This window comes from Phocoena sinus, chromosome 20, assembly GCF_008692025.1.
Source record: "Phocoena sinus isolate mPhoSin1 chromosome 20, mPhoSin1.pri, whole genome shotgun sequence".
Taxonomy (NCBI): domain Eukaryota; kingdom Metazoa; phylum Chordata; class Mammalia; order Artiodactyla; family Phocoenidae; genus Phocoena; species Phocoena sinus.
The window spans coordinates 38856019-38882476 of record NC_045782.1 but is presented as its reverse complement, the minus strand read 5'-3'; the positions used below and the strand labels follow the sequence as shown (position 1 = coordinate 38882476).

At 58.1% G+C, this 26458-nt stretch overlaps 2 protein-coding genes and 1 pseudogene across 3 annotated transcripts; all 3 read left to right on the top strand.

Moving 5' to 3' along the window:
- On the top strand, positions 1–7147 carry LOC116745650 (keratin, type I cytoskeletal 42-like). Its single transcript, XM_032616558.1, is given in 10 exon segments — positions 1–73; positions 76–185; positions 2970–3052; positions 3176–3276; positions 3279–3331; positions 4478–4639; positions 5200–5325; positions 5531–5737; positions 6041–6056; positions 6906–7147. Coding segments are annotated over 10 exon segments (1014 nt in total). The 5' UTR covers positions 1–15; the 3' UTR covers positions 7004–7147.
- A 2004-nt stretch (positions 7148–9151) lies between these two features.
- Positions 9152–14197, top strand: LOC116745645 (keratin, type I cytoskeletal 17-like). Of its 2 annotated transcripts, XM_032616555.1 has the most exons (9): positions 9152–9318; positions 9406–9631; positions 10690–10772; positions 11153–11309; positions 11927–12088; positions 12716–12841; positions 12944–13164; positions 13255–13280; positions 14103–14197. In XM_032616555.1, exons 1-9 carry the CDS (start codon positions 9152–9154, stop codon positions 14195–14197), a joined length of 1263 nt encoding a protein of 420 aa, XP_032472446.1. The 2 variants fall into 2 exon arrangements, with proteins under 2 accessions (XP_032472446.1, XP_032472445.1); XM_032616554.1 differs by having other exon boundaries at positions 9152–9631.
- A 6872-nt stretch (positions 14198–21069) lies between these two features.
- On the top strand, positions 21070–23605 carry LOC116745649 (annotated as a pseudogene).
- Positions 23606–26458: the final 2853 nt, after the last annotated feature.

Sequence of the window (26458 nt, the reverse complement as noted above, 5' to 3'; positions counted from 1 at the left end):
AGCGAGAAGGAGACCATGCAGAACCTCAGCGACCGCCTGGCCTCCTACCTGGGCAAGGTGCGTGCTCTGGAGGAGCTAATGCCGACCTGGAGGTGAAGATCCACGACTGGTACAAGAAGCAGGGCTCCAGGCCCGCCCTCGACTACAGCCGCTACGTCAAGACCATCGAGGACCTGTGGAGCAAGGTGGGTGCTCCCTGCCCTCTGTCCTTAGTACCTGCTTCTAACTCATACCATCCCAACTTTGGACCTTTGCTAACATTTCTCCTCCAGCCTAGGTCTCCATCCCTCACCCATTCATTCATTCACTCACTCTCTCACTTGCTCTGGAACCCAGCCCTCTACCAGTCACTGGTCCCAGGCCTGGAGGACATCCCACGTTGGGAGGCTGTTTGGAATTCCTCCTTTCTGGGGGAGGGTATTTGGGGTGAGTGATAGAGGAGTGGGCAGGCAAGGCTTCAGAACCTTGATTGAGGGCAGCAGATGGCATTCCAGGTATAGAGATCAGTGTGGACAAAGGCATAGGTGTGGGAACGAGTTTGGTGCGGCTGCTGGGAGATGAGGCTCAATGTCTCCTTCTCACTATCCCATTCCCCTTTGAGTTTGCCCCACCCGCCGCCTGCCTCACCTCCTCCAGGCAATCCTCCTGGATGCACGGCACTTGCCTTTTATCCTTGGATCTGGGGGTCCCTTCTGCACTTTGAGGTTCAGTCTATGCTCTGTTCATTGGGCTGATTTCACTGAGTCTGACATGTTCTCACAGCTACTTTCATTGTTGGTCCTCCTCACTCCTTCCATGATGGTCACTCTGGGGGTCCCCAAGAGCGGAGGCTGTCTCTGCTTGCAGATGCAGATTGGCGGGGTGGTCCCTGAGGAAAGGAGCTGTGTCTTCCCACTCAGACTGGAAGCTTCCAAGGGGAGATATTTCTCTTAGTCTGATGGAGGAGGCAACACACACACACACACACACACACACACACACACACACACTATGATCTCTGTGAACGTGACCTTGGCATTCTGTAAACACGGCACCTGGGTCTTCTGCGCAACCTTGCCCCTGGAGGGACCTACAGGGGTGCAGCCTCCAGAGGCAGGAGAGAGGTCAAAGAGGTGCAAAAGCTGGGCTCGGGGAGAGCCGGACTTGGGGCTGGCTGGCCCGGGGTCAGCCCACTCAGTTTCCTGGTGGAGAAGCAGGCCTGCTGCCCTGCGAGGGGCTTTGCCTGCTCCTGCCCGGGACCCAGGCCCGGAAGGGAACTCCTGCAATTGCCCACTGGAAGCAGAGCTACTGGGAGTGCCAGATCAGATACTGGGCTTGATCTGGGCAGCAGGGAACTCAGGGGAGCCCTGGTGAGTCAGTGTTCCTGAGCTTCGGGGTCAGCCAGCTCCTCACCGCCATCCCCCAGTGCACTGCGCACCAGGCCTCCGAGTCACTGCTCCTCGGCGGTTTTTTACCACTGCCCCCTCGCTGGACCCAATCAGCCTCCTGAGCAGGGAGGCGGATGGGGGCCTAGTCTGCAGGTTGCCGACGGGCCTAGTGAGGCCCTGGGGCGGGTTCAGTCAGACTGGCTCTTGGGTTCAGTCTGGAAACGGAGCCTGACTCAGGGTGCCTTTTCAGAACTTAGGGCCACGAGCGGGTTCTGAGGCCCAGGATGAGTTTACTGGGGCTGCCCCCTCTTACAGCTTTATACTTCAGCCCTCAACCTTAAAAAACTCCAGATTCTACTCAGCTCATCTGCCGCCTCCACCGCGACCTCCTCTCTGCTTCCTCTGGGCAGTGTGGAGGGGCCTCCCCCTCCCCCCAGCCCCATGGCCTTTGACTAGAGCCTCTCTTAGGTATTTCTCCCAACAATAATGACAGCAGCAGTAATAATAACCAACCCTCTGCTCCTTCCAGAGCCTCTCCCTTTCCTGTTGTCTATTAAACCTCCCAGATGACCCTGTGGGAAAAGAAAACCTTGCCCTAGGTTTGACGTGGGGCCAGCCATAATATTATCAATTATTTAATTAATCGTTTAATTAAACTAATGTTTCCTGGGGGCTGACTCTCGGCCAGGCACTGTACTCAGGGCTGGGGATTCCAAACTGAAGGAGACAGACATGAGACAGGGCCTTGTTCCTCTGGAGCTCAGAGTCCTGTGGAGGAGAGAAAAAAACACACAAAAAAGTCACAGAAAAATGTTGCACTTGGGAGAAGTACTGTGTAAGAGAGATGGGCCGAGGGGAGGTATGATGGGGAAGAAAGATCCAGACGGGGAATCAAAGAGGGCTTCCTGGAGGAGGTGGCAACTGAACCTAGAGGTGAATTAATTTAATTTAATTAAATTAATTAATTTATTATTTATTTATTTTGGGGGCTGTGTTGGGTCTTCGTTGCTGTGCGCCAGCTTTCTCTAGTTGCGGTGAGCTGGGGCTACTCTTTTGCGGTGCGCGGGCTTCTCATTGTGGTGGCTTCTCTTGTTGCGGAGCACAGGCTCTAGGCGCATGGGCTTCAGTAATTGTGGCACGTGGGCTCAGTAGTTGTGTCTTGCAGGCTCTAGAGCGCAAGCTCAGTAGTTGTGGCTCACGGGCTTAGTTGCTCCGTGGCACGTGGGATCTTCCTGGACCAGGGCTCAAAACCATGTCCCTTGCATTGGCAGGCGGATTCTTAACCACTGAGCCACCAGGGAAGCCCTAGAGGTGAATTTAATTGGGGAAAGATGGAGTGAGGTCCAGGCAGCTTGGGCAGTGACCCTCATGGTGGGAGAGGGGTGCATATGGGTCTCTTTCCTGGCACCATGGTTACCTGTGCCTGGGTATCATGCCCCCACCCCTTGTGAGCCCCCCAGCAGGGTGCTCAGAGGAGGAGACCACAGGGACCCTCATCTCCCTCACTCTGGCCCGCTTTCCAAAAGGCTGCAGGAGGGGTGTTGCAAGGTCTTCCTGTGGCTGCCCAGGGCGCTTGCTCCCCAAGCCCACTGTGTCCCTCAGATCCTGGCGGCCACCATCGACAATGCCAACTTGGTGCTGCAGATGGATAACGCCCGCCTGGCAGCTGATGACTTCCGTACCAAGTGAGTCTGGGCCTTGGGGACAGCTCAGGGGGCTGGTGGGGGTCTGGCTCTCTGTGTGTACGAGGGTGTCCTAATGGCACTCCATGGCTCAGGCTTCCCTGCCTCCCCCGCTCCACCGCTAAGGTATGAGATGGAGCTGAACCTGTGCACGAGCATGGAGGCCAACATCAACGGCTTGCGCAGGGTGCTGGACGAGCTGACCCTGGCCAGAGCCGACCTGGAGATGAGATTGAGAACCTCAAGCAGGAGCTGGCCTACCTCCGGAAGAACCGTGACGAGGTGAGGCCAGCTCGGGAATGCAGGAGAAACTTGCCTGAGAACAAGCAAGGCCGGGGCCCCCAAATCTTCCTGGGCCAGGGCCACGCTCTCCATCCAGTTCCCATCTCTGGTGGGTTCCTGGCTCTGACCCTGGGAGACTCTCATTGGGCCCTGGTTGAGGCCTGGAGGGCGCTTTCCCCCCAGAGATACTTCTCTGTCCCTCGAGGCACTGCCTACCGTGTGGTGGCTGTTAACTATCTAGTGGTTGAATCAGTCTAAGAGCACACAGGCTAATTATTATAGTTAGTTGTGATAGTGATAGTCATAACAACACAAACACCTGCCCAGCCCATTATGAGTGTTTCACAGCAAATATCTCAGCTGGTACCGACAGCCTCACTGGGAGAAAGGAGCAGGTTCTTCTCTTTACGAGTGAAGAAACCGAGGCTCAGAGAGGTTAAGGAATTTGTCCAAGGCTGTACAGGGGTGGGTCTTCCCTCAGGTCTGCCTGAGCCATATCCACACCCAAGCCTGACTATAGCACTCTGCCACTTCTCCCATCTCCCAGGGACCCCAAGGCTCAACCCAGGGATAGGGATCCAAGACCCTGCAGGGGGACTAGTGAACCTTGTGGCTTCCTTCCCATCCGACTTCTGGGCTGGCCTGAGCTGAGGGAGCCTAATGCCCGAGTAGCAGGAGTCCAGAAAATGTCTCTACTTGGCTTTGAGGCTGGTTATAGGGATTGCATCCCCCAGCAGATTCACCTTTCCTAGTGAGGTCTGACTCCCCCAGTACCGACAGGGGGCTGCTTTCCCCATGCCCGTGCTGTGTGGTTGTGACGGGGGGTGAGGCGAGTGGTCAGGGCGGGAGTGAGGTTGTCCTGGCTCATCCCCCACCATGACTGGGAGTTGCCATCTCTCCTGGCCCAGCACACACCGGGACTGGGCAAAGTCCACCCCGCGAGTGTGTGTTGGGGGAGATTGTTGATATCCACAGCCCTGCATGTTTGAGACGTGATGACATCCACCTCCACCTTCAGGGTGAGGAGCTGTTGGCCTGTCTGTGTCTGTCTGTCCTCTGCACCCATCTCCCCCAGACAGAGAATGCAGCTCCAGGGACTCTTCCCAGGATGGCCCTGAGTGAGCTCCTGCTTAGCTGTCTGCCCAGGAAGTGAATGCCCTGCGAGGCCAGGTGGGTGGTGAGATCAACGTGGAGATGGACGCCGCCCCCGCTGTGGACCTGGGCCGCATCCTGAATGAGATGCACGACCACTACGAGAAGATCACGGAGAAGAACCGCAAGGACGCCGAGGACTGGTTCCTCAGCAAGGTGGGTGGCCTGCGTGAGCAGGTGTGCACACGTGTGCGTGCACACGCCGTGTGCTGAGCACATGTCGGAAAACTTACAGACCCACAGGCTGTGGATTCCCAGCTGGAAGGACCTTTGGAAACCAGGGGACCAACCCCTCACGTTCAGGGGGACGTCGTGAGGCTCAGAGAGGCCTTACGCTCACACAACCCTTCACTGTGGCCTGGGGAGCAGATCCAGGTCTCCTGATCCCACTAGGGTTCTCCCAGCCCGGGCATTCGTAGGTAGGTGTGTGTTTGGATGCAGACTCTCATGCCCCCAGTAAGCATGCACTGAGCAGCTGCAGTGCCTGGACAGTGACAGGCACAAAAAGAGTAAAACCCAGGGCCTGCCCTAGAGTGGTACCTGCAGTCCAGTAAGGAAACGAACGACCACAGAGCAAGGTGAATGCTACAAGTTCCAGGATGTGCAGGTGGGCTTGGGGCCCTGCAGAGGCCGGGGAGCGGCAGGTCTAGGAGGTCAGGCCCCTGCCCCACCTCTGCAAGCCTCCGCAAGCCCCTAGGGCCCGTCCTGCCTTCCAGACGGAGGAGCTGAACTGCGAGGTGGCCACCAACACCGAGGCCCTGCCGAGCAGCTGGGCAGAGATCACGGAGCCACGCCGCACCGTGCAGAACCTGGAGATCGAGCTGCAGTCCCAGCTCAGCGTGGTAGGGCCTCTGTCCCCTCCCTGTCCTGTACCCGTCACTCCGAGTGGGCCCCGCCTCCTGGACCCCCACTCGGAGAACCAGAGACTGCCTGCCCCGCCTGCCACTGTACACTCTGCCCCACTTACTGCCCCACCCACAAACCCACACGCGTGGGGCCCCCTTCTGGGGGCTCGGTCTCCCCAGCCACCTCCACCTTGACCCACAGAAAGCATCGCTGGAGGGCAGCCTGGCAGAGACCGAGGCGCGCTACGGGGCCCAGCTGGCCCAGCTGCAGGGGCTTAGCAGCAGCATCGAGGCCCAGCTGAGCGATCTCCGCTGCGAGATGGAGCGGCAGAACCAGGAGTACAAGACGCGGCTGGAGCAGGAGATCGCCACCTACCGCCGCCTGCTGGAGGGCCAGGACGCCCAGCGAGTGGAGGGCGCCCTGCACCTGCTCGGTGGTCTGGGTGGCTTCACCCAGGGAGGGCCAGCACCCGCCGAGGCAGGAGGAGGTGTGGAGGTTCGCAGGAGGTGAAGCTGAGAACACTGGCTGGGGTCCCACTTGATGGAGTAGGCAGTGGGGAGCCACGGGGGCTTTTGCGCAGAGAGAAGTATGGTCATCAAGACATCTTAGAACATTCACTCTGGCTGCAGAGGGAGAAATGCATCCTAGGGGTGAGGGTGGGGTCAGGGAGACCAGTCAGGAGGCTGGAGCAAGGTCGTTAGGCTAGAGAAGACCTGCCATAAGGCGGGCGAAGGGCAGGGAAGGGGAGGTGTTGCACCAAGAGGATGTGTTATAGCTAAAAACAGCAGGACTGGATGCCTGAACGCGGGGGCGAGCGTGGCTTGCAGGCGGGACTCAATGAATGTTTGCGTTAGCACATGAAGTGGTTGATAATGATCCTGGCTTTCTGTTTCCAGTGATTGCGTGGTTAGTGATCCCATTGTCTGGGATGGGTGGCGATCTGGTTTGGAGTTGGGTGGGTGATGGGGCCCTAGTGTAAAGGGGCCGAGGATGTTCTGGAGTCTCCATGCTTAGTCACACATTCCAGCTTTTTGCTCTATGACGATGGCTAAGTCTATCTATAGTCTAGCCACAGTCTCTCCTGCTTTAATTAAGTTTATTTGTTGGGCCCTTCAGGATATGGAGAAACCACTTGCTCAGCTTCTCCTTGTAAATTCCTGGTTGGCCGCAAAGTGCCTCTGGGCCTTCCGTTGGGGTATCCCCTTTCCTCACTTCTGCCCACTGGGCCTGTGCCCTTTGACCCTGTGGTTGCCATTCTTTGCCGTATACTCCCTGCTGTGATTTCTGTCCGATTTGCTGGGACCTGTCTCCCCTCGGCCGGGGCCTCCCCAGCTGCTCCTCCTCCCTGGGAGCTGGGCTCCCAACCAACACCACTGGGCTGACAGGTCCCCCTTTCCCTGCAGCCTGGCCACCCAGTACTCCTCGTCCCTGGTCTCTCAGCCCACCTGGGAAGGTAAGAGCCTGCCCCGTCCTGCCCAGGGCAGGTGGGGAGAGGCTGAGGACCCTTCTTTGTGGGAGGCTTGGGGAGGGCCTCCAGCCTGAGGTTCCCTGTGCCTCCCTCCTCCTCTGCCTGTAGCTGTGGTGACCACCCGCCAGGTGCATACCATTATAGAGGAAGTCCAGGACGGCAAGGTGGTCCCCTCCCGTGAGCAGGTCCGTCGCTCCCCCCACTGAGGCCCCGTCTACCTGCGACAGCCCAGCCTCCAGGATCAAGGGGCAGCCATTGCCTGCAGCTCCCAACACACTACTGCCGTGCCCCAAGTGCCCGTCTGGGCCACCGCCCAAGAGCGGTTGCCTTTCTTTATCTGCTTCCCACAGCCCCTCACCAAGGGGACCTCCTGAGTTTGCCCCAGTGACTGCAATTAAAGCTTTGCTTGAAGTTCAATGCCTCCTGTGGTTTGGTCTGGTCATTGGCTTGGGCAGTGTGGGCTGAGGGATGGGGGGACAAGGAGAGTCTGCTGAGGGTTTGGGGCTGCTTGTCCCCTGCCAACCTGTTTTGCCCACCCCATCTGGGCCTGGGGCTCAAAGGAGGGAGACGGGAGGCTTGAGGGCTGAGGGATGGGACAGCCCATCAGGTTGGGAAAGTTCCTGAGAATCAGCCCCTGGGTCCCCATTGCCTGTGGCTGGTCCCTGGGAGGGCCCCATAGACTTTCTGGGGAGCCACACCTGTTATAGACAGCTCCCTGTCTCAGCCTGGGGCGGTACGAGGTCAAGATCGGAGGGAGAGGGGCTGGGCAGGGGGCTTTCTGGAGAGGTGATCCAGGGTGCTGAAGCGTGCAAGGGATGGCAGTGGCACGGCCAGTCCAGGAAACCAGACCGGCTCTGTTGGGCTTGTGGGTGTGTGGGGTGGGGTGACCCCTCTGCATGTGAGCATGGGTGGGGGGGCGTCCTCCTTGCTTCGGTGGCTTAGCAGCTGCTGGGCTCTTGGGGAATCTCTCTCGGCTACTGGCGGGGGCTGTCTGGGCCTGTCTGGGAAGTGGAAGCCATTGGCAGTCTGAGACATGAGCACATTCCGCCCACTGGGCCTGCTGGGACCCTGGAACTGAGGGTGGTGGGCAGGGCAGGGTGGGGCTGTGGGGCGGGCACCTGGCCCATCCTGAGGGGCCAGGTCAGGGGATTGGGTGGGGCCGCTGGGGGAGACTGCAGGGGAGGGGAGGGGAGGGGGGAGTAGGGGGAGGGGAGGGGGGGGAGTAGGGGAGGGGACTGGCCAGGGCCGGGGTCTCAGGAAGACCCTCTTCTTGGGCAGTGTCCTTTAGTTTTCCAGCTGGCTGGGACCCAAAGGTATATGCCCCCTGCCTGAGGCCTCTTGGGGAATAGGAGGGGTGAGGAAGGTGGAAGGGGCGTGCCCCTCACCCTTCTTCCTCTTGCCTTTACCACGATGCCCCCTCTCAGCCTGCCACTTCCCCAGCCTGCAGCTAAGCTCCCCTTTGCCCACTCCAGCCCAGGACTTCCCACTTGTGAGAGAGAGAGATGGGGAAAGGTCAGAAAAGGATGCTGGGTCTCCAGGGGGTTCCAGGGATGGGGACAGGGTCAGAAAACTGGACAGAGGGAACCACGGCCCCTGCAGTGCTTCCTTGGTGTCAGGGCTCTGCAGAAGGGGGCCAGTGTGTCACAGGCCCCTGGGGAGGCATATAGGTGCTGTGGCAGGGTGCGATGAAGGAAGAAGCCCTGCCAGCCAGTTCTGAGTTAGGTGGGGCGGTGGGACACTTTGCCTCTACAAGCCCCAGTTTCCTTATCTGTAAATGGGGTGGTAATCTGAGACCTGACCGAGCTAGTGTGTGGTGAGGCTGGTAGGTTTGGGTCTAGGTTCCAAGGCAGGATGGGGTACCGGTCCTCGCTGTCTCCCCTGCACCTCGCCCAGGGCCAGGATCGTGTGTGGCGTGGTGTGTGGTGTGGTGTGTGGCCGGGGGCAGCTGCCTGGGAGGGCTCAGTGATGGTCACGTCCTGCTTATTCCTCTTGTCCGTATTAGGTCATGGGAAAGCGTAGCTGAAGGGCCTGCCTGAATTACAGGTGACAGGCCTGAGACCAGGGACACGCACATACACACAAGCAGACGCCCAGCACGGGGGTTCGGAGAAATGATGCAAAGGCCCGACAGTGGGAGGGAAGGGGACCCACAGCCACCTGGGAGCTGGCGGGCAGCCAGCGGTGATGACAGCCCAGGGGAATGGGAACAGAGGAGCGAACTTGTTGTAATCGTTACGCCCATTTGTTGGGGCCTATAAAGGAGGCGGGCGAGCCCCGGCAGCAACACACGCCTTGGGCCTCTCTCCTCTCGAGCCCTCTCTCTCCGTGTCTGCCTGCTACCCGCTGCTGCCACCATGACCACCAGCAACCGGCAGTTCTCCTCCTCCAACTCCGTCAGGGGCTCCTCTGGCCTGGGGGGCAGCTCATCCCTCACCTCCTGCCAGCTGTCTGGCAGCCTGGGCAATGCCCTTGGGGGCGGCAGCTACTCTGGCTGCTACAGCTTCGGCTCTGGAGGCGGCTACGGCGGCGGCGACTACGGCAGCGGCGGCTATGGCAGCGGTGGCTACGGCTGCGGCTTTGGCGGCCGCGGCGGCAGCGTTGGCACTGGTGGCGGTGGCTTTGGAGGTGGTGATGGGATGCTGGGGGGCAGCGAGAAGGCCACCATGCAGAACCTCAACGACCGCCTGGCCTCCTACCTGGAGAAGGTGCACGCCCTGGAGGAGGCCAACACTGACCTGGAGGTGAAGATCCGCGACTGGTACCTGAAGCAGACCCCAGGGCCGACTTCCGACTACAGCTCCTACTTCAAGATCATCGAGGACCTGAGGAACCAGGTAGGGGCTACGGTGGGAGGGGACCTGGCGGGGCACAGCTTTTCCTCCCCTACCTCCTGCCCTTGACCAAGGCCTGGAGTCCAGCCCGGGGGCTGCCACAGGGTCTTGGGGAACTAAGGACAGCTTGGATCCGGCTTGGCTTCTGGGAGCCCATTTGGGGCCACCTTGTGGCCTACGGTCTCTTTTTTGGGGCAGCGGCCTGGGCTAGGGACAAGCAGGCCTTGTGGAGCTCCTTTGAGCCTCAGTTTCCCATCATGGAGCTTTTTGCCACCTTGTGTGATTGTAGGATAAGATGAATGGATGCCTGTGGAGTGCTGGGTCCCTGGGGTCGCTGGATACTCAGGCACCTCTTTCCTTGGAACAAGAGGGGGATTTAGGGCTACGGTGGGGTCAGGGGTCTGGGTGAGCTCCTGCTGGCACCTGCTAGGAGGAGGAGGTGAGAGAGAGGGGGCGGGACCTCAGGAGGCCACTCGTGTGCCTTATTTGGGGACTTTTCTGGCTTCCCCATCTCTCCTGCTGTGCCCTCAAGACTGGGGCTCAGCAAACCTGGGGCGGGGCCGGGGCTGCCTGCTGGAGCCCGGGGTCAGGACTTAGCAGGGGTCATGACTTCTGATTTGGAACTGCTCTTTGGTGAGGATTCCTTTAGTCTTCCTTTTTGGGGGAGCCTCTCAGGGACACTATATCCCCAGCTGTAAAATGAGATTTCCCATATCTGTCCTCTTTCCAGGACTTGGGAACAGCTTCTGCCCTGGGGCATCCTCCCATTCTTTTCTTGCTCTCCTGCATTTCCAGCCTGACACTCCCGGATGGCTGTCCACTCTGGTTTAAGGCAGAGCCTGGCATGTGGGAGGGGGGCAAGGTTTCAGCCATCAGACTCAGGCTGGCCCCGCCTCTCTTACCAACTGTAATGCAGTAAAGGGGAAAGGCTGGGTGGGAAGGGAGCCTTCCTGGAGGAGGCAGCCGCATCCTGGCCCCCAGACAGAGAGACCCGCCTCAGAACCCTGGTCTGTGCTGAGCTACTCCCACCCAGTGACCTGATTACTCTCCCATCTTCCCAGATCCTCATGGCCACCACAGACAATGCCAATGTCCTGCTGCAGATCGACAACACCCGTCTGGCTGCTGATGACTTCCGTACCAAGTGAGCTCTGGCCAGAGGGTGCTGGGGAGGAACTGGGGGCACCCCTCCCTACCCCAGGACTCCTCAGTTGCTGGTGGCAAGGTCCAGGAGCTGGGGGTGGGGGAGTCCCTGCTAAGAGTCCTGCACCTCTTAGCCCAGGATGCAGCAAACGCAGCAGATGCTGTAGTCAGGTGATGGAAGAGCGAGAAGGGAGGCGGGAGGAAGAGGGGAGAGAAGCCAGGAAGCAGGGTGGGGGTGGGGCCTTGCCCTGCGTGGTCCCAGGCTCCCAGGGCTGCCATGGGCTTCTACTCCACCCCCTCATCGTTTGGAGGCAGGGTGCTGGCCAGAACCTGCACCTGCCAGTCCAAGCATCTTGACGAAGTCTCTGGTTCCCTTCGCAGGTTCGAGACGGAGCAGGCCCTGCGCGTGAGTGTGGAGACCGACATCAATGGCTTGCGCAGGGTGCTGGACGAGCTGACCCTGGCCAAAGCCGACCTGGAGATGCAGATCGAGAACCTCAAGGAGGAGCTGGTCTACCTCCGGAAGAACCACGAGGAGGTGAGGCAGCCAGGGCAGTAGGTCAAAGAGGATGCTGAGTGGGTGGCAGGGCTCTGGGGCTGTGCCAGGTTGAGACTGTGGGAAGAGCACAGGTGTCCAGGCTGGTCGCCTTACAGCGCTGCTCTGTCTGCAGAGCCCTGATCCCCATGCAGGGCAGCCTCCTCCATGTACTACCTTGCTTCCCTGCATCTGGGGAGCCTCCCAGGGGCCCGCAGAGGCCTCTTCTGCCCCTCCTGCCTTCCCTCAGCAGGACAGGAGATAATTGAGGAGGTTGTCCCCTTGTCCCAGCTCAAACCCTCGAATCTGGCCCCTAGGTAGAAGTTTGGAAATTAGACGGGATGTTTTGGGGGCTCAGGCTTAAGAATTAGATTTTATCTTCAGAGAGCCCTCAGTCTCATGGGGGAAACACAGAATCTGTCCTCAGGGAACCCCTAGCCTGATGGTGGAGGCAAAGCCCACATAGAGCAGGTGAATAAAAATCATTTAGAGGGTCAGAGAGTAGAGGGCAGGCAGAACAAAGGAGGTGTCCTTGGGAGGGGTCTGGAGAACTTGCGTGGGAAGGGTTGGGAGTGAGAGATCAGAATGCATGCCCACACCCACCGTCCCCTCCTCCACAGGAGATGAAAGTCCTGCGAGGCCAGGTGGGTGGTGAGATCAGCGTGGAGATGGACGCTGCCCCCGGCGTGGACCTGAGCCGCATCCTGAATGAGATGCGCGAACAGTACGAGAAGATGGCGGAGAAGAACCGCAAGGATGCCGAAGACTGGTTCTTCAGCAAGGTGGGGGCTGCCGCACGCCAGAGGCCTTCCCCAGGGGACGGGGTGCAAGGCTTGAGTCCCCACAGTAAGCCCAGCGCCTGGCATCTTGGGTTCCTTATCTCCGGTGAGCCACACGGACACGGGGGGTCAGGGTCGCCTGTTGCATCCACAGGCCTGGAGCTTGGCTGAAGCTGGGATCTGGTGGTGGGTAGGGAGCCCCCCTCAGGAATAAAGCCAGAGGGTCAAGACCCCAGGAGCTTGCATCTGTCCCTCAAGAAGTCAGGAACTAGCACCAGGGGCCTGGCTACTGTCCTGACTGGTTCTCAAGTTTCCTATTCTTGTGCTTTACATTTGCAGGAATTAAAGATAAAACTTAACATCCTTTCAAAGGCTTCTGGTTTTTGGGAAGTGGGAAGCTGGTGGGAAGGCACTGCTCCCACAGTCAGGTTTGGGAGGAGGCCTGAGAGGCCCAGGGGAGGTCAGGAAGGTGGCCATGGTGAGGGGGTATTCGGGGGAGTGGGGGAGAGCCCAGGTGCCTGTCTGGGCACAGAGTGGGCCCTGGGCTGAGCATATGGAGGCCACAGGGGTCACCTGACTTGGAGAAGGGAAGCTGGGCTCATGCCGCCCTGTCCTGTGTCCTGTTTGCAGACAGAGGAACTGAACCGCGAGGTGGCCAGCAGCAGCGAGATGGTGCAGAGCAGCAAGAGCGAGATCTCAGAGCTCCGGCGCACCATGCAGAACCTGGAGATCGAGCTGCAGTCCCATCTCAGCATGGTAGGGGCGCTGCCAGGCCTGGGGGGTGTGGGGGAGGTGCCCAGGTCCCTGGAGGGGGCACTGAGAACCCTTCTGACCCCTGCCCCTCCCGCTCTCCTGCAGAAAGCATCTCTGGAGAACAGCCTGGCGGAGACAGAGAACCGCTACTGCCTGCAGCTGTCCCAGATCCAGGGACTGGTCTGCAGCGTGGAGGAGCAACTGGCCCAGCTGCGCTGCGAGATGGGACAGCAGAGCCAGGAGTACAAGATCCTGCTGGACGTGAAGACGCGGCTGGAGCAGGAGATCGCCACCTACCGCCGCCTGCTGGAGGGCGAGGATGCCCAGTGAGAGGGGACCCGGGGCCAGGGCTGGGGGCCTGGGGCAGAAGTGAGGCTGAGACCCACATCTAATCTTCTCTCTCTTTTTTTTTGCAGGCTGACTCAGCACAAGTCCAGAGAACGTAAGCATCTTGGTAGCTGAGGGTGGGGCTGCACGGGGCAGGCGACCCACCTGTACGTTGCTGGGGGAGGGTGTCCAGGAGCTCCAGGAAATGATGGCTGATCCTTGACAGGGGTGGGGGAAGGGACCCGGTAGGGCTCAGGGTCCTAATCAAGTGAGCGGGACACTATCTGATCCAATGGGGGAGAGGCAGGGAAATGGCCCTTACCTTGGAGATCCTAGTCTGAGGTGGGAGACATGGTCCCAGCTCTGGAGACGCTCATCTGATGGGGAGGTAGGGACATGGTCTCACGATGTTTGCTCTTGGGACCCTACAGATGAGCAAAAGCAGTGTTGTTCTGGAGTCTCTTGTCTGATAGCAGAAAGGGACTTGGTCCTTGTCCTCCAGATCCCAGTCTGATGGGGAAGAAAAAATCCCAGCCCCGGGGCATCTAGTCTAAGGGTGTGGACCAGGGTCTTGTCTTGGAGATCCGCTTCTGAAGGGAGGATAATCCATGCCCTTGAGACTGCAGAGAAATGGAGACAGACTCCAGTTCATGTAGCATCCAGTCTGTGCAGTCTTCCTCTTGCAGAAGGACATGTGGGTCAGAATCAAACCATCTATTTGGGAGGCAGGATTCATCCAGGGGCACCAGCAAGGAACAGGGTGAGAGGGAGGGAGTGGCAAGGTCAGGGGGACACCTGTGCGGATGTGATGTTGAGGGGCCAGCAGAGGCGTGGACACCAAGTGGCCATGGGGGAGAAAGCCGGCTCCACTCAGGGGGCTGGGGGCTGAGCCAGGACCTCTTGGGCCCCGCCCACCCTGAGTGTCTGTCTCCTGCAGCTGTGACCACCCGCCAGGTGCGCACCATTGTGGAAGAAGTCCAGGATGGCAGGGTCATCTCCTCCCGCGAGCAGGTCCAACAGACCAACCAGTGAGGACTCTGCTCCCCCTGCCAGCCCCTCTGCGGCCTCCCATTGGCTCCGCAGCCCCAGCACCCAGCTTCAGTCCCTTTCCCATCCCCCCTCCCTGACCAATAAATCTCATTGACTGAGACATGGAATGCTCTCTGGTTGTGGCCACTAACGTGGCCCTAGCGCGGAAGGGAGGAACCGGTGGGGGGGGCGAATGGGGGCAGGGGGAGGAGTCCGTGGACACCCACTGTTGTTGACTTGGAGGTCAGGGGTCATCTTAGAGCAGGGTGAAGACTAGGTCTGGGCAGAACTCAAGGGGTGGGGGTTGCTTTTTATCTCCCAAGGGCTGGTGATCCCTGGGAGGGTGGTCCAGGCAGTGCCAGACCCAGGTTGAGGTCAGCGTGTCAGGGGAGGGTGTCTTAGGTGTCCTCTTCTTGGCCTGTAATTGGGTCCATGACCTTGGGCAGTGCCTTCCCCTCACTGAGCCTCATTTTCTCATCCATAAATGGACAAGAAGGTCTCAGGAACCAGAGACGCAGGGCTAAAGCATCCGCTCGGTTGCTGTGCCCCGCACAGTCCTGGGGGCTGTGTCCTCCTCTAAGAGGGGACAAGGTGGGGAGGGGGCAGGGAGGCAGGCCAGGGCAGAAATCAGGATCCTCCTGAAGGGGGTGATGGAGGACGGAAGGCGGGGAGGCAGGCTGGGTGATTAGGGCCCAGGCTCCTGTGTGAGTCTCAGGAAACCCCTAGGAGGGGTTTGTGGGTCCAGATGCTCCCATGGCCTCAACCCCAGGAATGTGAGCTGAGACCTGTGCTTCCAGAGAAGTCAGGTGTGGGAGAGAGGGTGGGGCCTCTCCCAGGGATATGTCTTCAAATGGTGAGCTCAGGATGGGGCGTTCAGGGGAGGTCGTGCCAGGGGGCAGCACTGCCCTCCCTGGCAGTTCGTCCCCTCTTGGTTCCAGCAGCTTGGAGGTCAGGGAGGTGGGAAGCTGCCTCCTGGGGAAGGGGGAGGGGCTGTCCTGCCCCAGCCGCTCCAACACCCTCCAGCCTGGCCCCTGTCACTCCATGGCCAGGTGCTAAGCCAGCAGGAGAGGAGCCCCGGAAGTCTTGAGTAAATCTGGAAACCACTGGGCCAGGCGGGTCTGATTTCCTGGTTTTCTTCAAGAAGTGGGGGTGGGTGGAAGGTGTTAACGGGAGGAGGGATGCCCTCACCCGGGTTCACTGACAGGCCCCCTCCAAACACATGCTCTTGCCTGGTGCCTGGAGACTGAGGGAGCGGCTGGGGCAGGGAGGGGACAGAAGCAGCCAGAGCCCCCAGAGGCCCAGCGTGGTGGAGGCTTGGGACCAGCGGAGGCCCGGGAGAAGCAGGTGGGGCAGTGGCATGAGCACTGTCTATGACGTGGGCGGTGGGGTGTGAGGACTTTGGGCAGGTCACAGGCCCTCTCTGGATCTCAGAAGCCACAGTAAAGGAGGGGTGAGATGAGCCGCAGCTAACGGCCCTTCCGGCCCCGATCCCAGGAACGGGGAAGACAGTGAATTCCTTTCCATGGCAGGGACGACAGGCTGCAGTCCAGGGCCCGTGTCTGCAGAGGCAAATGTCAGAATCAAAGCAGGCTGGGAGCGTGGGCGCCGCTCCTGCAGGGGCTGGCATCTCTCAGATGCCTGGGAAGCAATCAGGGTGGGGATGGAGGGCAGGAGGGAGGGAGGCACCGTACCCACCAGGCCCCCACCGTACATCCAGCCACAACCGGGAGAACCAGCCCTGGCTGAGGATGGTCCGTCTGGGGGTGATCTCATTTACCTGAATGACAGTCCCAGGAAGAGGGGAGGGTCCGGGAAGAGGTGCCCCATTATGTGGATGGGGACCCTGAGGCTCTGAGGAGCAGTGACTCAGCCCCTGTATGGAGCCTGGCATGTCAGGGGTGGAGTAGGGCGTGGAAGGGGAGGCAGCTACGCTGGGAAAGCGGCCAGAGCCCCACCCCCTGCCCAACCCCAGGCTCTTAGGCAGGGCCCTCTCTCCCCGCAGACTCTGGGGGTGCACTTTTACTGATGGGGTGAGTGAGGAGGGGTCAGAGTGTGGGGCTGGGAGAGGCAGCCCCGGACTTCACCCTTCTGCAGGGGAAGAAGCCCCTGCCCACAAAGCGAGTGGGTGGGTGGTCAGGAGGCCACAATGGGGGAGCAGCCAGGTGTCCTGGGAGCTGCACCAGGAGAGCAGTGGCTGCGGTGCCGGGGCTGGAGGTCCACAGGGCAGAGTGCTGGGCCCAGAGAGGGAAAGCCCCGCCCTTTCCAGGAGTGCTCAGCCCAGGCCTGGGCAGGTGGGGGCCACAGGGAGGAGTGCCTGGGGGTGGAGGGCCTGTGGTCCCCTTGGGGATGGTATGGCTTTGTCCAGACACACCACGCTGACCCAGGCTGCTGGGCCGTGTGCCTGCGGCTGGACTGGGGGACCCAGCTGTGGGACTCTCCAAGGGACTCACATTCATCCACACCCACCCACCTGCTGTACCAGATGTTTCAGTGAGCCGGTCTATACCTCCCCTGGGTGCCGTCTCACCCACACTCATACGATGGACACACACCTGATGCCCAGGCTCGGGCCGGCCACGGGTAGTCAGCCCCTGTGACTCTTCCTCCGCCTCGCCCACGCTCTGGAAGGGTGACCTGACGGTGCTTTCTGCAGAGAAATGACATGGCAGTAACACTGTCCACGGCAGTGCGTCGCTCTGTGCCTGGGTCTGCACTGGGCCCGGGGGAAGCAAGAGACCCAGGCCCTGGTTCGGAGGGACCCTGAGGGACCCCAGTCTAGGAGTGGTAAGCCGGGCACAATGGCAATGCCTGACGATCCTCCCTCAGCCCTTATGTAGTGTGTTCTCCTGTGCCACCCAGGCTTTGGGGGACTGAGGGGAACAGAGGGACCAGAGCCAGGACAGTTCAGCCCCCAGGTAGAGTCCAGACTGTCACCCAGCTTAACCCAGCCACAGGCTCCCCTGAGGGCCCCTGGTTGTGCAGACCATTGTGAGGGGCTGTGAGAGGCCCTGCCTTGGAAGGGGGAGATCCAACACTGTGGCGGAGGACCGCCTAAGGTGGGTAAGGCACTCACAGACTCACCTAGATCCTGGGACCAGGCACGGGGCCGGAGCCTGCCTGGGGGCCATTTGTTCACTCCCAGAGAGCCTGTCCCCTCCCTGCAGGCCCCCTACCCCCCATTATGGCCTGAACACTCAGTGTTGGGGACGTCTCTACCTCCTCCAGACATTCTGCCCTGAGGGCCTCTCTGTCTCGTTCTTTGCATCTGAGTGTCTACACAGTGTGTGGCACATAGTAGGTGCTTTATAAATATCTGAAGATAAATGCAGTGACAGCCACCAGTCCGTGACAGCTGCTTTATTTATTTCACCTCTCTGTGCCTGTGAAGTGGTGCTGCCATACCCATTTCCCAGAGAAGGAAACTGAGGCTCAGAGGGGAGGAACGACTTGCCTAGTATCTGGCCCCTGCTGGCCCGACTCCAGCCTGCTCTGTCCTGGCTCATCTGGCTCCTTTCTTTCTTCGTCCTGCCCTGAAGCCTGTAACTGTGGCTGCCATCAGTGGTTGGGGACTTTGCAGCGACCTCCCCTCTCCCCTCAGGCTCCCTGGAGTCTCCTTCCCCTCCCTTCCCTCCCACAGCTGCCTCTTGGTCCCCAGCCTGGCTGGACACCAGAATCCCCTGGGAGCTTGTAAAACCTCCCCACCATCAGGCTTGTTCTGGGCAATGCTGACTAAGTGGGTCAGAGCAGGGCCCGGGAATCTGTATGGGGATTCTCGTGTTCAGTCAGATTTGGGAATCACTGCAAGTTGAGGTGTGGCATTGGCCAATAATATTTCCTGGCCAATTCAGGTATGTGATGATGATACCTGGGATGGAGCTGGGCCAAGGAGAGAGGAAGGAGGCCTGGGTGGAGGAAGCAACCCACTGCCTGGAAGGGTTGGTGGGAGTCTGTGCTCTGTGCTGACCAGGCCTGGTGATTCTGGCTCTTGGCAACCTTGGGGCAGGTGTGCCTCACTGGCACGGAGGAAATGCCAGCTGCATCCTGCGGGCCGAGCATCCCAGATTTCCTGCTGCACTGTGCTGTCTTTCCGGCCTTAGTTTTCTCCCCAGGGTCAAATGATAAGTTCCAAGGTCAGAGACCACGTCAGCACCTCTCTCCTCCCTGCCACACCCCAAATGCTGGACACATGGTGGGTGCTTGGTCTGTGGTGTTGATTGAGTGATCTGATGGGTTGGTTGGCAACTTCCGGCAGCTTCTCAGCCCATGCAGATCCCCGACCTCTAGGGCTGGGCCTGTGTGTAATCCCACCCCCGACTCCTCCAGGAATGGGGGCAGGGGCGACGATCTGGTGAGAAGGGAGGTGGAGGGTTGGGGGGTGGTGCAGAGAAGAAGGAGCTCCCAGAGACTACCGGGAGAGTCAGTATGGACTTCGGTCAGGGTGCTGGACCTGGGTCTAGTCTCTGCTCCTTCTTTTTATTAAAAAAAATTTTTTTGGCTGCACCATGCAACATGTGAAATCTTAATTCCCCAACCAGGGATTGAACATGCACCCCCTGCATTGGAAGCACGGAGTCTTAACCACTGGACCTCCAGGGAAGTCCATCTGCTCCTCTGCTTCTGTCCTGTTTAACATGGAACAAGTCTTTTGTGCTCTCTGGTTGGGGCTTGGTGATCTTTGCTGACCTTGAAGGCCATTTCCAGTTCCGAAGGTGATGAATCTGTGATTGGACCTGAACTCCAGGCCCATCCTGAAGCCTGGGATGGTGGGGGTTTTGTCTAAGATGCCAGGGTCCCTTTTGCCTATTTTTGGGGTTAGGGGAGGGAATAGCAAGTTCTCTCTCCCAGGCCTGGCCCTGAAGCCATAGGCTGGGTACCAGCTCTGCTCATCTCTCTGGGCCCTGTGCCTCCAGATGAGGGACGTGATGTGGCAGAAACAAAGCCCTGGTTATGCTGAGACAGAATTTCCTGCCCCAAGGTTCAAGGTGGTATTGTCCAGCAGGACTCAGGCTGAGGCAAGCCCTCTTCCGCCTCCTCTCACCTCCACAGAGGCACTGCAGAGCAAGGACGGTGGCCAGCTCTGTCGGTCACCCCCCAGGGCACCCCAAGGAGGCCTCCTTGTTGGGGTCCAGACCCCCCAGTCCCGCCTTCAGCCCTCAGGCCAATATCATGCCCACCATGGGCAGAGCTCATTCCAGGCATCTCGGGGAGGCTGACGATGCTTGCCAGGCATTGCGGGAGAGTTGAAGACAGCCCATCTCTGGGGTCAAGTCCCGGCTCTGCAGCTTAAACGCAGTGCCTTTGGGCAAATCACCCTCTCTCTGGTTCTCCCTCTCTCCTCCTCACCTCGCAGGGTTGATTCAAGACAGTGATGTATGTTGGAGGGGCAAAAAGAGAGTGGTTCAGGATGGTGGAAAGGACTTGGGCTGGGCGAGCAGACAGACAGGGGTTCAAACCCCAGCTCCTCACTGACTGGGGTCTTGGTAAGCCCACTTACCCTTCCAGCCTCCTCATCTGTGAACTGGTGGCAGGAATAAGGCCCCTCACCGAACTGTGTGGCATGTGTAAATACCTGAGCGTGGCAGGTGACCAGAGAGCCACCTTCCCCCGTCTCCTCGACTGAACGAATAAAGTTGCCAAATCCAGCCTGGAAGCTGTGGACTCTCCAGAGAAAACGGTTGGGATCTAAGCCCGGGATACAGTGTGGGGTCTTGGAGTCTTGTGGCGGGGTTCGGGGTCACAGGTAGTACCAGCAGCAGGATGGGGATTCCCTCCCACCACAGTTTACGGTGGGTGCCTGTGATTAGGTGAAGCAATGCGCCCGGCGGGGGAGCTGCTCAAAGGGTGGGAGTGTGGGAGAGAAGAGGAGAGGGCAGGCATGTGGGAGGGAGGTGCCAGAGCATAGAGGTGGGCGAGGAGAGGTGGGTGAGGGGTAGCTGGGCTGGAAAGGAAGGAAGGGGAGGCTGGGGGTCAGGGCTGGCCATTGGGAAGGGGCCAGCAGGGTCCATCATGCATGTTCCTTTGTGGCTGGTGGTGTGCCCTCCCCTTTTACAGATGAGAAAACTGAGGTCCAGAGGCTCATAGACTAAAGGACTACCTATGCCATGCAGCTTGTACGGGGCAGAGCAGGGATTCAAGCTGCTATCTGCTCGTTTCATGGTACACACCACTTCTGGAGGTCCTGGGGGCTCAAAGGCAGCCTCTGAAACTGGGATAAGACTCATAGAATTTTTAGAACTGGAAAGGACTCTGAGATTGCCCAGTTCAGGCTTACTGAGGGCAAACAGAGGCCCAGAGAAGGTAGGTGGCGGGTGGGGGGCACAGGTCACACAGGGAGCAGAGCAGAGCAGGACCATGAACCCAGCTCTCCTGTCCACAGCCAGCCATGTAGGGTCCCCACAGCTGCATCCCGAGACAGCCCCTGGACAGCATCGCTGAGGCCATTCATCCAAGGCTGTCACCGTCGGGCAGGGAGTCCTTCCAGGGGCTGACTCACTGCCCAGGGATGCAGTCACCACAAATTCGCCTGTGTCAGGGCACTGCTGGCCCCTCAGGCTCCAGAACTAACTCCAGATAGATTCCCATTGCCTAGCATGAGTCACACCAACTTGAGTTGGTATGCTTTCTCTCAGCTCCACATCCCCAAAAACTGGGTGGGAACTCAGAGAGGCACACAGTGAAGTGAGTTGACCCCGGGCTGAATAATCTGGAGTGGGGAGTTGGATGGAATCTGGAGTGATGAAATCCGGAGCGGTGCCCGGAGTCAGCAGCTGGGAGGGGCCCTCCTTCCTCACGTGCATATAAACATTCCTGGGGTTTGAAGATGCCTCAGGATCCTCCCAGCTTCCCCGAGCACCTTTCTCTTCTCTCTTCTCACCATGACCACCTGCAGGCACCAGTTCACCTCCTCCAGCTCCATCAGGGCTCCTGTGGTATCGGCAGTGGCTCCAGCTGCGGGTCTTCCGTCCTGGCGGGAGGCTCCTGCCGGGCCCCCAGCACCTACGGGGGCCTGTCCTCCTCCCGCTACTCCTCCGGGGGTGTCTGCGGGCTGGGGGCGGCTATGGAGGCAACTACAGCAGCTGCAGCAGCTTTGGTGGGGCCCTGGGTAGCATCTTCGTTGGAGGATATGGTGGTGGTCTTGGCGTCTGCCTCAGTGGTGGCAATGGTGGCCTCCTCTCTGGCAACGAGAAGCTCACCATGCAGAACCTCAATGACCGCCTGGTGCGCGCCCTGGAGGAGGCCGACATGGAGCTGGAGGTGAAGATCTGTGACTGATACCAGAATCAGAGGCCCAGACCCACCTGCGACTACAGCCCCTACTTCAAGACCATCGAGGACCTGCGGAACAAGGTGGTATGGCCAGGTGCGCGACTCTGGTGGTGGAGTGTTGATAGAGGTCATGGCTGCAGTGGACCCTAGAAAAACGCTTGCTAGCATCTTCATTTTACAAACAGGGAGACTGAGGCCCGCTTTTGAGGAGTGGCCATGGACTACTCAGAACTGGTGGCAGAGGGTCCCTTTTTAGCATCAGGGTATCTGAACTGGACCTGGTACCCTGAATCTCTTACTCCCTGCAAGCATTCTTTGGATCAGCTTCTCTCCGAAGTAAGATGGGGCCCAGGATGGGGTGGCGGATACGTGGATGCATCCCCTGCACATGCTAAGCTGGGTGGAGAAGGCACCCTAGGCTGTCTGGGGGAGAGTAAAGACTGACCTGCCCGCCAGATAACCCCAAGTATGGTGAGGCCCCTTTCCCCCCTCTTTGCTATTCACCCCTGAGCAGCAGGGCCTTGGCTAACCAGACGTGTCCTTCACCCCCTCTGCAGATATCCGAGGCCACAATAGAGAATACACAGCCCCTTCTGCAGACTGACAACGCCAGGTTAGCAGTCGATGACTTTAAGACCAAGTGAGCGGCACGGTGGTGGGCTGAGGACAGAGAGTAGAGGGCAGGGGGTGAGCAGTGGGGTTGTCCAGACGGGAGGACCAGCAAGCCTTGAGCCTCAGAAGGCCCTGGCCTTTGTCTTGCCATGTATGAGAACGAGCTGGCCCTGTGCCAGGGCCTGGAGGCCGACATCAATGGCCCGCGCAGGGTGCTGGACGAGCTGACCCTGGTAAGGACTGACCTGGAGATGCAGATCAAGGGCCTGAAGGAGGAGCTGGCCTACCTGAAGAAGAACCACCAGGAGGTAAGGCTGCTGCTGGCAGTGGGAGGCTGATCCAGTGGGCTTGCAGATGCACCTGGGGCCAGGGAAGGGGGCAGCTGAGCTGACCACCTCCCCCCATCTCTTCCTAGGAGATGTTTACCCTGCGGAGTCAGACCAGCGGGGACGTCAGCGTGGAGGTGGATGCTGCCCCCAGTGTGGACCTGAACCACATCCTGAATGACATGTGCGACCAGTATGAATAGAGAGCAGACAAGAACCGCAGAGATGCCGAGGCCTGGTTCCTGAGCAAGGTGATATGGGTCCTCGGTCCTGCTGCAGGACTTCCCAGCCTGGGTGCCTCTGGGGTGCCCCACACCTTCTGTTCTTTCCTATCTCAGAAAGAGGAGCTGAGGGGCTTCCCTGGTGGCGCAGTGCTGATGCGGGGGACACGGGTTCGTGCCCCGGTCCGGGAAGATCTCACGTGCCGCGGAGTGGCTGGGCCCATGAGCCATGGCTGCTGGGCCTGCGCGTCTGGAGCCTGTGCTCCGCAGCGGGAGAGGCCACAACAGTGAGAGGCCCGCGTACCGCAAAAAAAAAAGAAAGAGGAGCTGAACAAAGAAGTGGCCTCTAACAGCGAGCTGAGGCAGAACAGCCGTGATGAATTGAATGAGCTCCAAAGGGTGCTCCAGGGCCTGGAAGTCAAACTGCAGTCCCAGCTCTGCAGGGTAAGAAGGATCAGGCCCAGCCGGAGCCTCCAAGTCGCCAGTAATGGCACCACCCCCTGTAATGGAGCATCGCCGCGGTACGGTTCCATCTCTCTTCCCAGGAGTGGGTTGGAGGGGTCAGTGTACCCATTATATAGATGGAGAAATGAAGGCCCAGAACAAATGGCGGAATAAATTTTCTCCATGTTATCTAGCCCATAAGTAGCCCAGCTGGGGTCAAAAATCCATGCACCTCTCAGGAAACATGCCCAGAGACCTGGGGGGACAGCAGTGACCCCCCTCCGTTGCCTCTCTCTTTTGCTCTCTCCCATTCACAGAAAGCATCCCTGGAGAAGAGCCTGGAGGAGACCAAAAACCGCTACTGCCTGCAGCTGTTCCAGATCCAGGGGCTCATCTGCAGCGTGGAGGAGCAGCTGGCCCCCCTGCGCTGCGAGATGGAACAGCAGAAGCACGAGTACCAGATCCTTCTGGACGTGAAGACGCGGCTGGAGCAGGAGATCGCCACCTACCGCCCCCTGCTGGAGGGTGAGGACACCCAGTGAGTGGGGACCCCCCCTGTCCTGCCCCACAGACCCTTCAGCCCCACCCCTGCTCTCCCAACACACCTAACCGCTCTACCTTTTCTCCCCTACAGCCCCTCCTCCCAGCACCCATCCGGCCAGAACTATGTTTCCTGCGAAGGTAAGCCTCCTGAGGGTCCTGGAGCCGCCTTTGCCCACCCACTGGCCTCACCACCTGAAGGCCTGGGTCCAGCCCCTGCTCGCCCCAGCTGTCTCCCCTCCCTCTCTGCTGGTGGTGGGTTAATAAAGCTGACTTTCTGGTTGATGCAACAATCCTGTGTGGTCTCCGTTCCTGAGCTGATGGGAGGGGAATTGGAGGTGCCTCCCAGGAATCTTCTGGGACCCCACAGCCTGAGGGATGCTGGAAAAAGCCAGGCTCAGAAGAGCTTGTAGGGTCTTCCCTGAAGACCTGCATGCTCTCGGGGGAGTGGGAGTTGGGACATAGGATGGGAGGGAGCTCGCTCGTGTTGACAGATGCTGTGTGAGACGTTTTACAGCAGCTCTTTCCTCCGACTCACCTGGCGACTCTGTGAGGGGGCTGTGGTGAGGCTTATCCTGGTGCTTAATATCACACAGACACGAAGTGGCACAACCGTGGCTCAGGTCTGTCCAGCTGCAAAGTCCATGCCTTTCTTTTATACGGCTCTATCTTTTTAGGTATTTTAACCCAAGACTCCCAAGCTTGAGCTCCTCACTCTACCCCTTGGAGCCTCACCTTTGCACACGTGATTTTAGTGTTGGATGGTGGAGGGAGAGCCTGCTGCCTTGGGGGTGGTATCCACGGTTAGGACTGAATCTTTCTTCTTCCAACCTGCTCCCCCCCATCACTCCCATCAACTCCCTCCTCTTCCTCGTTCCCCTCAACCAGTGAATCGTGTGCCAGCGAGTCCCCTAGAAATATCTGTCACCCCTGCTTCCTCTTCATCCCCACAACCACCGCCGCCATCAGACTTGTTTCTTCACTCCCTAGAACTGGGCCCAGCCTACTAATTGGAGTCCCTTGCTGTCCATCTCCCCCACCCTCACTTCTACCTAATGACCTTTCTAACGAGAATGTGGTACAGATCAAGAATAAGGAGGCCGTCAGGACCCCTCCGTTCAACCACTTGTGTTGTTCCCTCTCCCCTGGGATGCTTGGCCTTCCCGTCTCAACCCACCGTGGTGCTTCTCCCCACCCACTGCCCTGCACCACATGAATCCACCCTACTTGGCTATTGAGGTGTACCGCACTTCTCACTTGGCGGTGGATGCCTCCTATATTTTAAAATTTTGATTAAAAAATCAAAGTTATGGGAATTCCCTGGCAGTCCAGTGGTTAGGACTCGGTGCTTTCACTGCCGGGACCTGGGTTCAATCCCTGGTTGGGGAACTAAGATCCCATAAGCCATGCAGCGTGGCCAAAACAAAACAAAACATAAGAAAACAAAACAAAAAAATCAAAGTTATGTCTGTAGAACATAATTAGATTTTTATGAAAAAGAGCCATTCCCAGGCTGACATCCCCAGGTGTCACACACCTCCATACTTACCTCCCACTTTCAAGTCTTAGTTCTTACTTTTATCATTTGTCTCCTTCTTTCTTTTTTCTTTTTTTTGAATTTTATTTTATTTTTTATATAGCAGGTTCTTGTTAGTTATCCATTTTATACATATTAGTATATGTATGTCAATCTCAATCTCCCAATTCATCATCCCTCACCCCCACCGCTTTCCCCCCTTGGTGTCCATACGTTTGTTCTTTACATCTGTGTCTCAATTTCTGCCCTGCAAACCAGTTCATCAGTACCATTTTTCTAGGTTCCACATACATGCGTTAATATACGATATTTGTTTTTCTCTTTCTGACTTATGTGACTCTGTATGACAGTCTCTAGATTCATCCAAGTCTCTACAAATGACCAATTTCGTTCCTTTTTATGGCTGAGTAATATTCCATTGTATATATGTACCACATCTTCTTTATCCATTCGTCTGTCGATGGGCATTTAGGTTGCTTCCATGACCTGGCTATTGTAAGTAGTGCTGCAATGAACATTGGGGTGCATGTGTCTTTTTGAATTATGGTTTTCTCAGGGTATATGCCCAGTAGTGGGATTGCTGGGTCATATGGTAATTCTATTTTTAGTTTTTTAAGGAACTTCCATACTGTTCTCCATAGTGGCTGTATCCATTTACATTCCCACCAACAGTGCAAGAGGGTTCCCTTTTCTCCACACCCTCTCCAGCATTTGTTGTTTGTAGATTTTCTGATGAGGCCCATTCTAGCTGGTGTGAGGTGATACCTCATTGTAGTTTGGATTTGCATTTCTCTAATGATTAGTGATGTGGGGCAGCTTTTCATGTGCTTCTTGGCCATCTGTATGTCTTCTTTGGAGAAATGTCTGTTTAGGTCATTAGGGTGATGGGGGCCTCATAGAATGAGTTGGGGCGTGTTCCTTCCTCCGCAATTCTTTGGAAGAGTTTGAGAAGGATAGGTTTTAGCTCTTCTCTAAATATTTGATACAATTCACCTGTGAAGCCATCTGGTCCTGGACTTTTGTTTGTTGGAAGAATTTTAATCACAGTTTCAATTTCATTACTTGTGATTTGTCTGTTCACATTTTCTATTTCTTCCTGGTTCAGTCTTGGAAGGTTATACCTTTCCAAGAACTTGTCCATTTCTTCCAGGTTGTCCATTTTATTGGCATAGAGTTGCTTGTAGTAGTCTCTTAGGATGCTTTGTACTTCTGCAGTGTCTGTTGTAACTTCTCCTTTTTCATTTCTTATTTTATTGATTTGAGTCCTCTCCCTCTTTTTCTTGATGAGTCTGGCTAATGGTTTATCAATTTTGTTTAT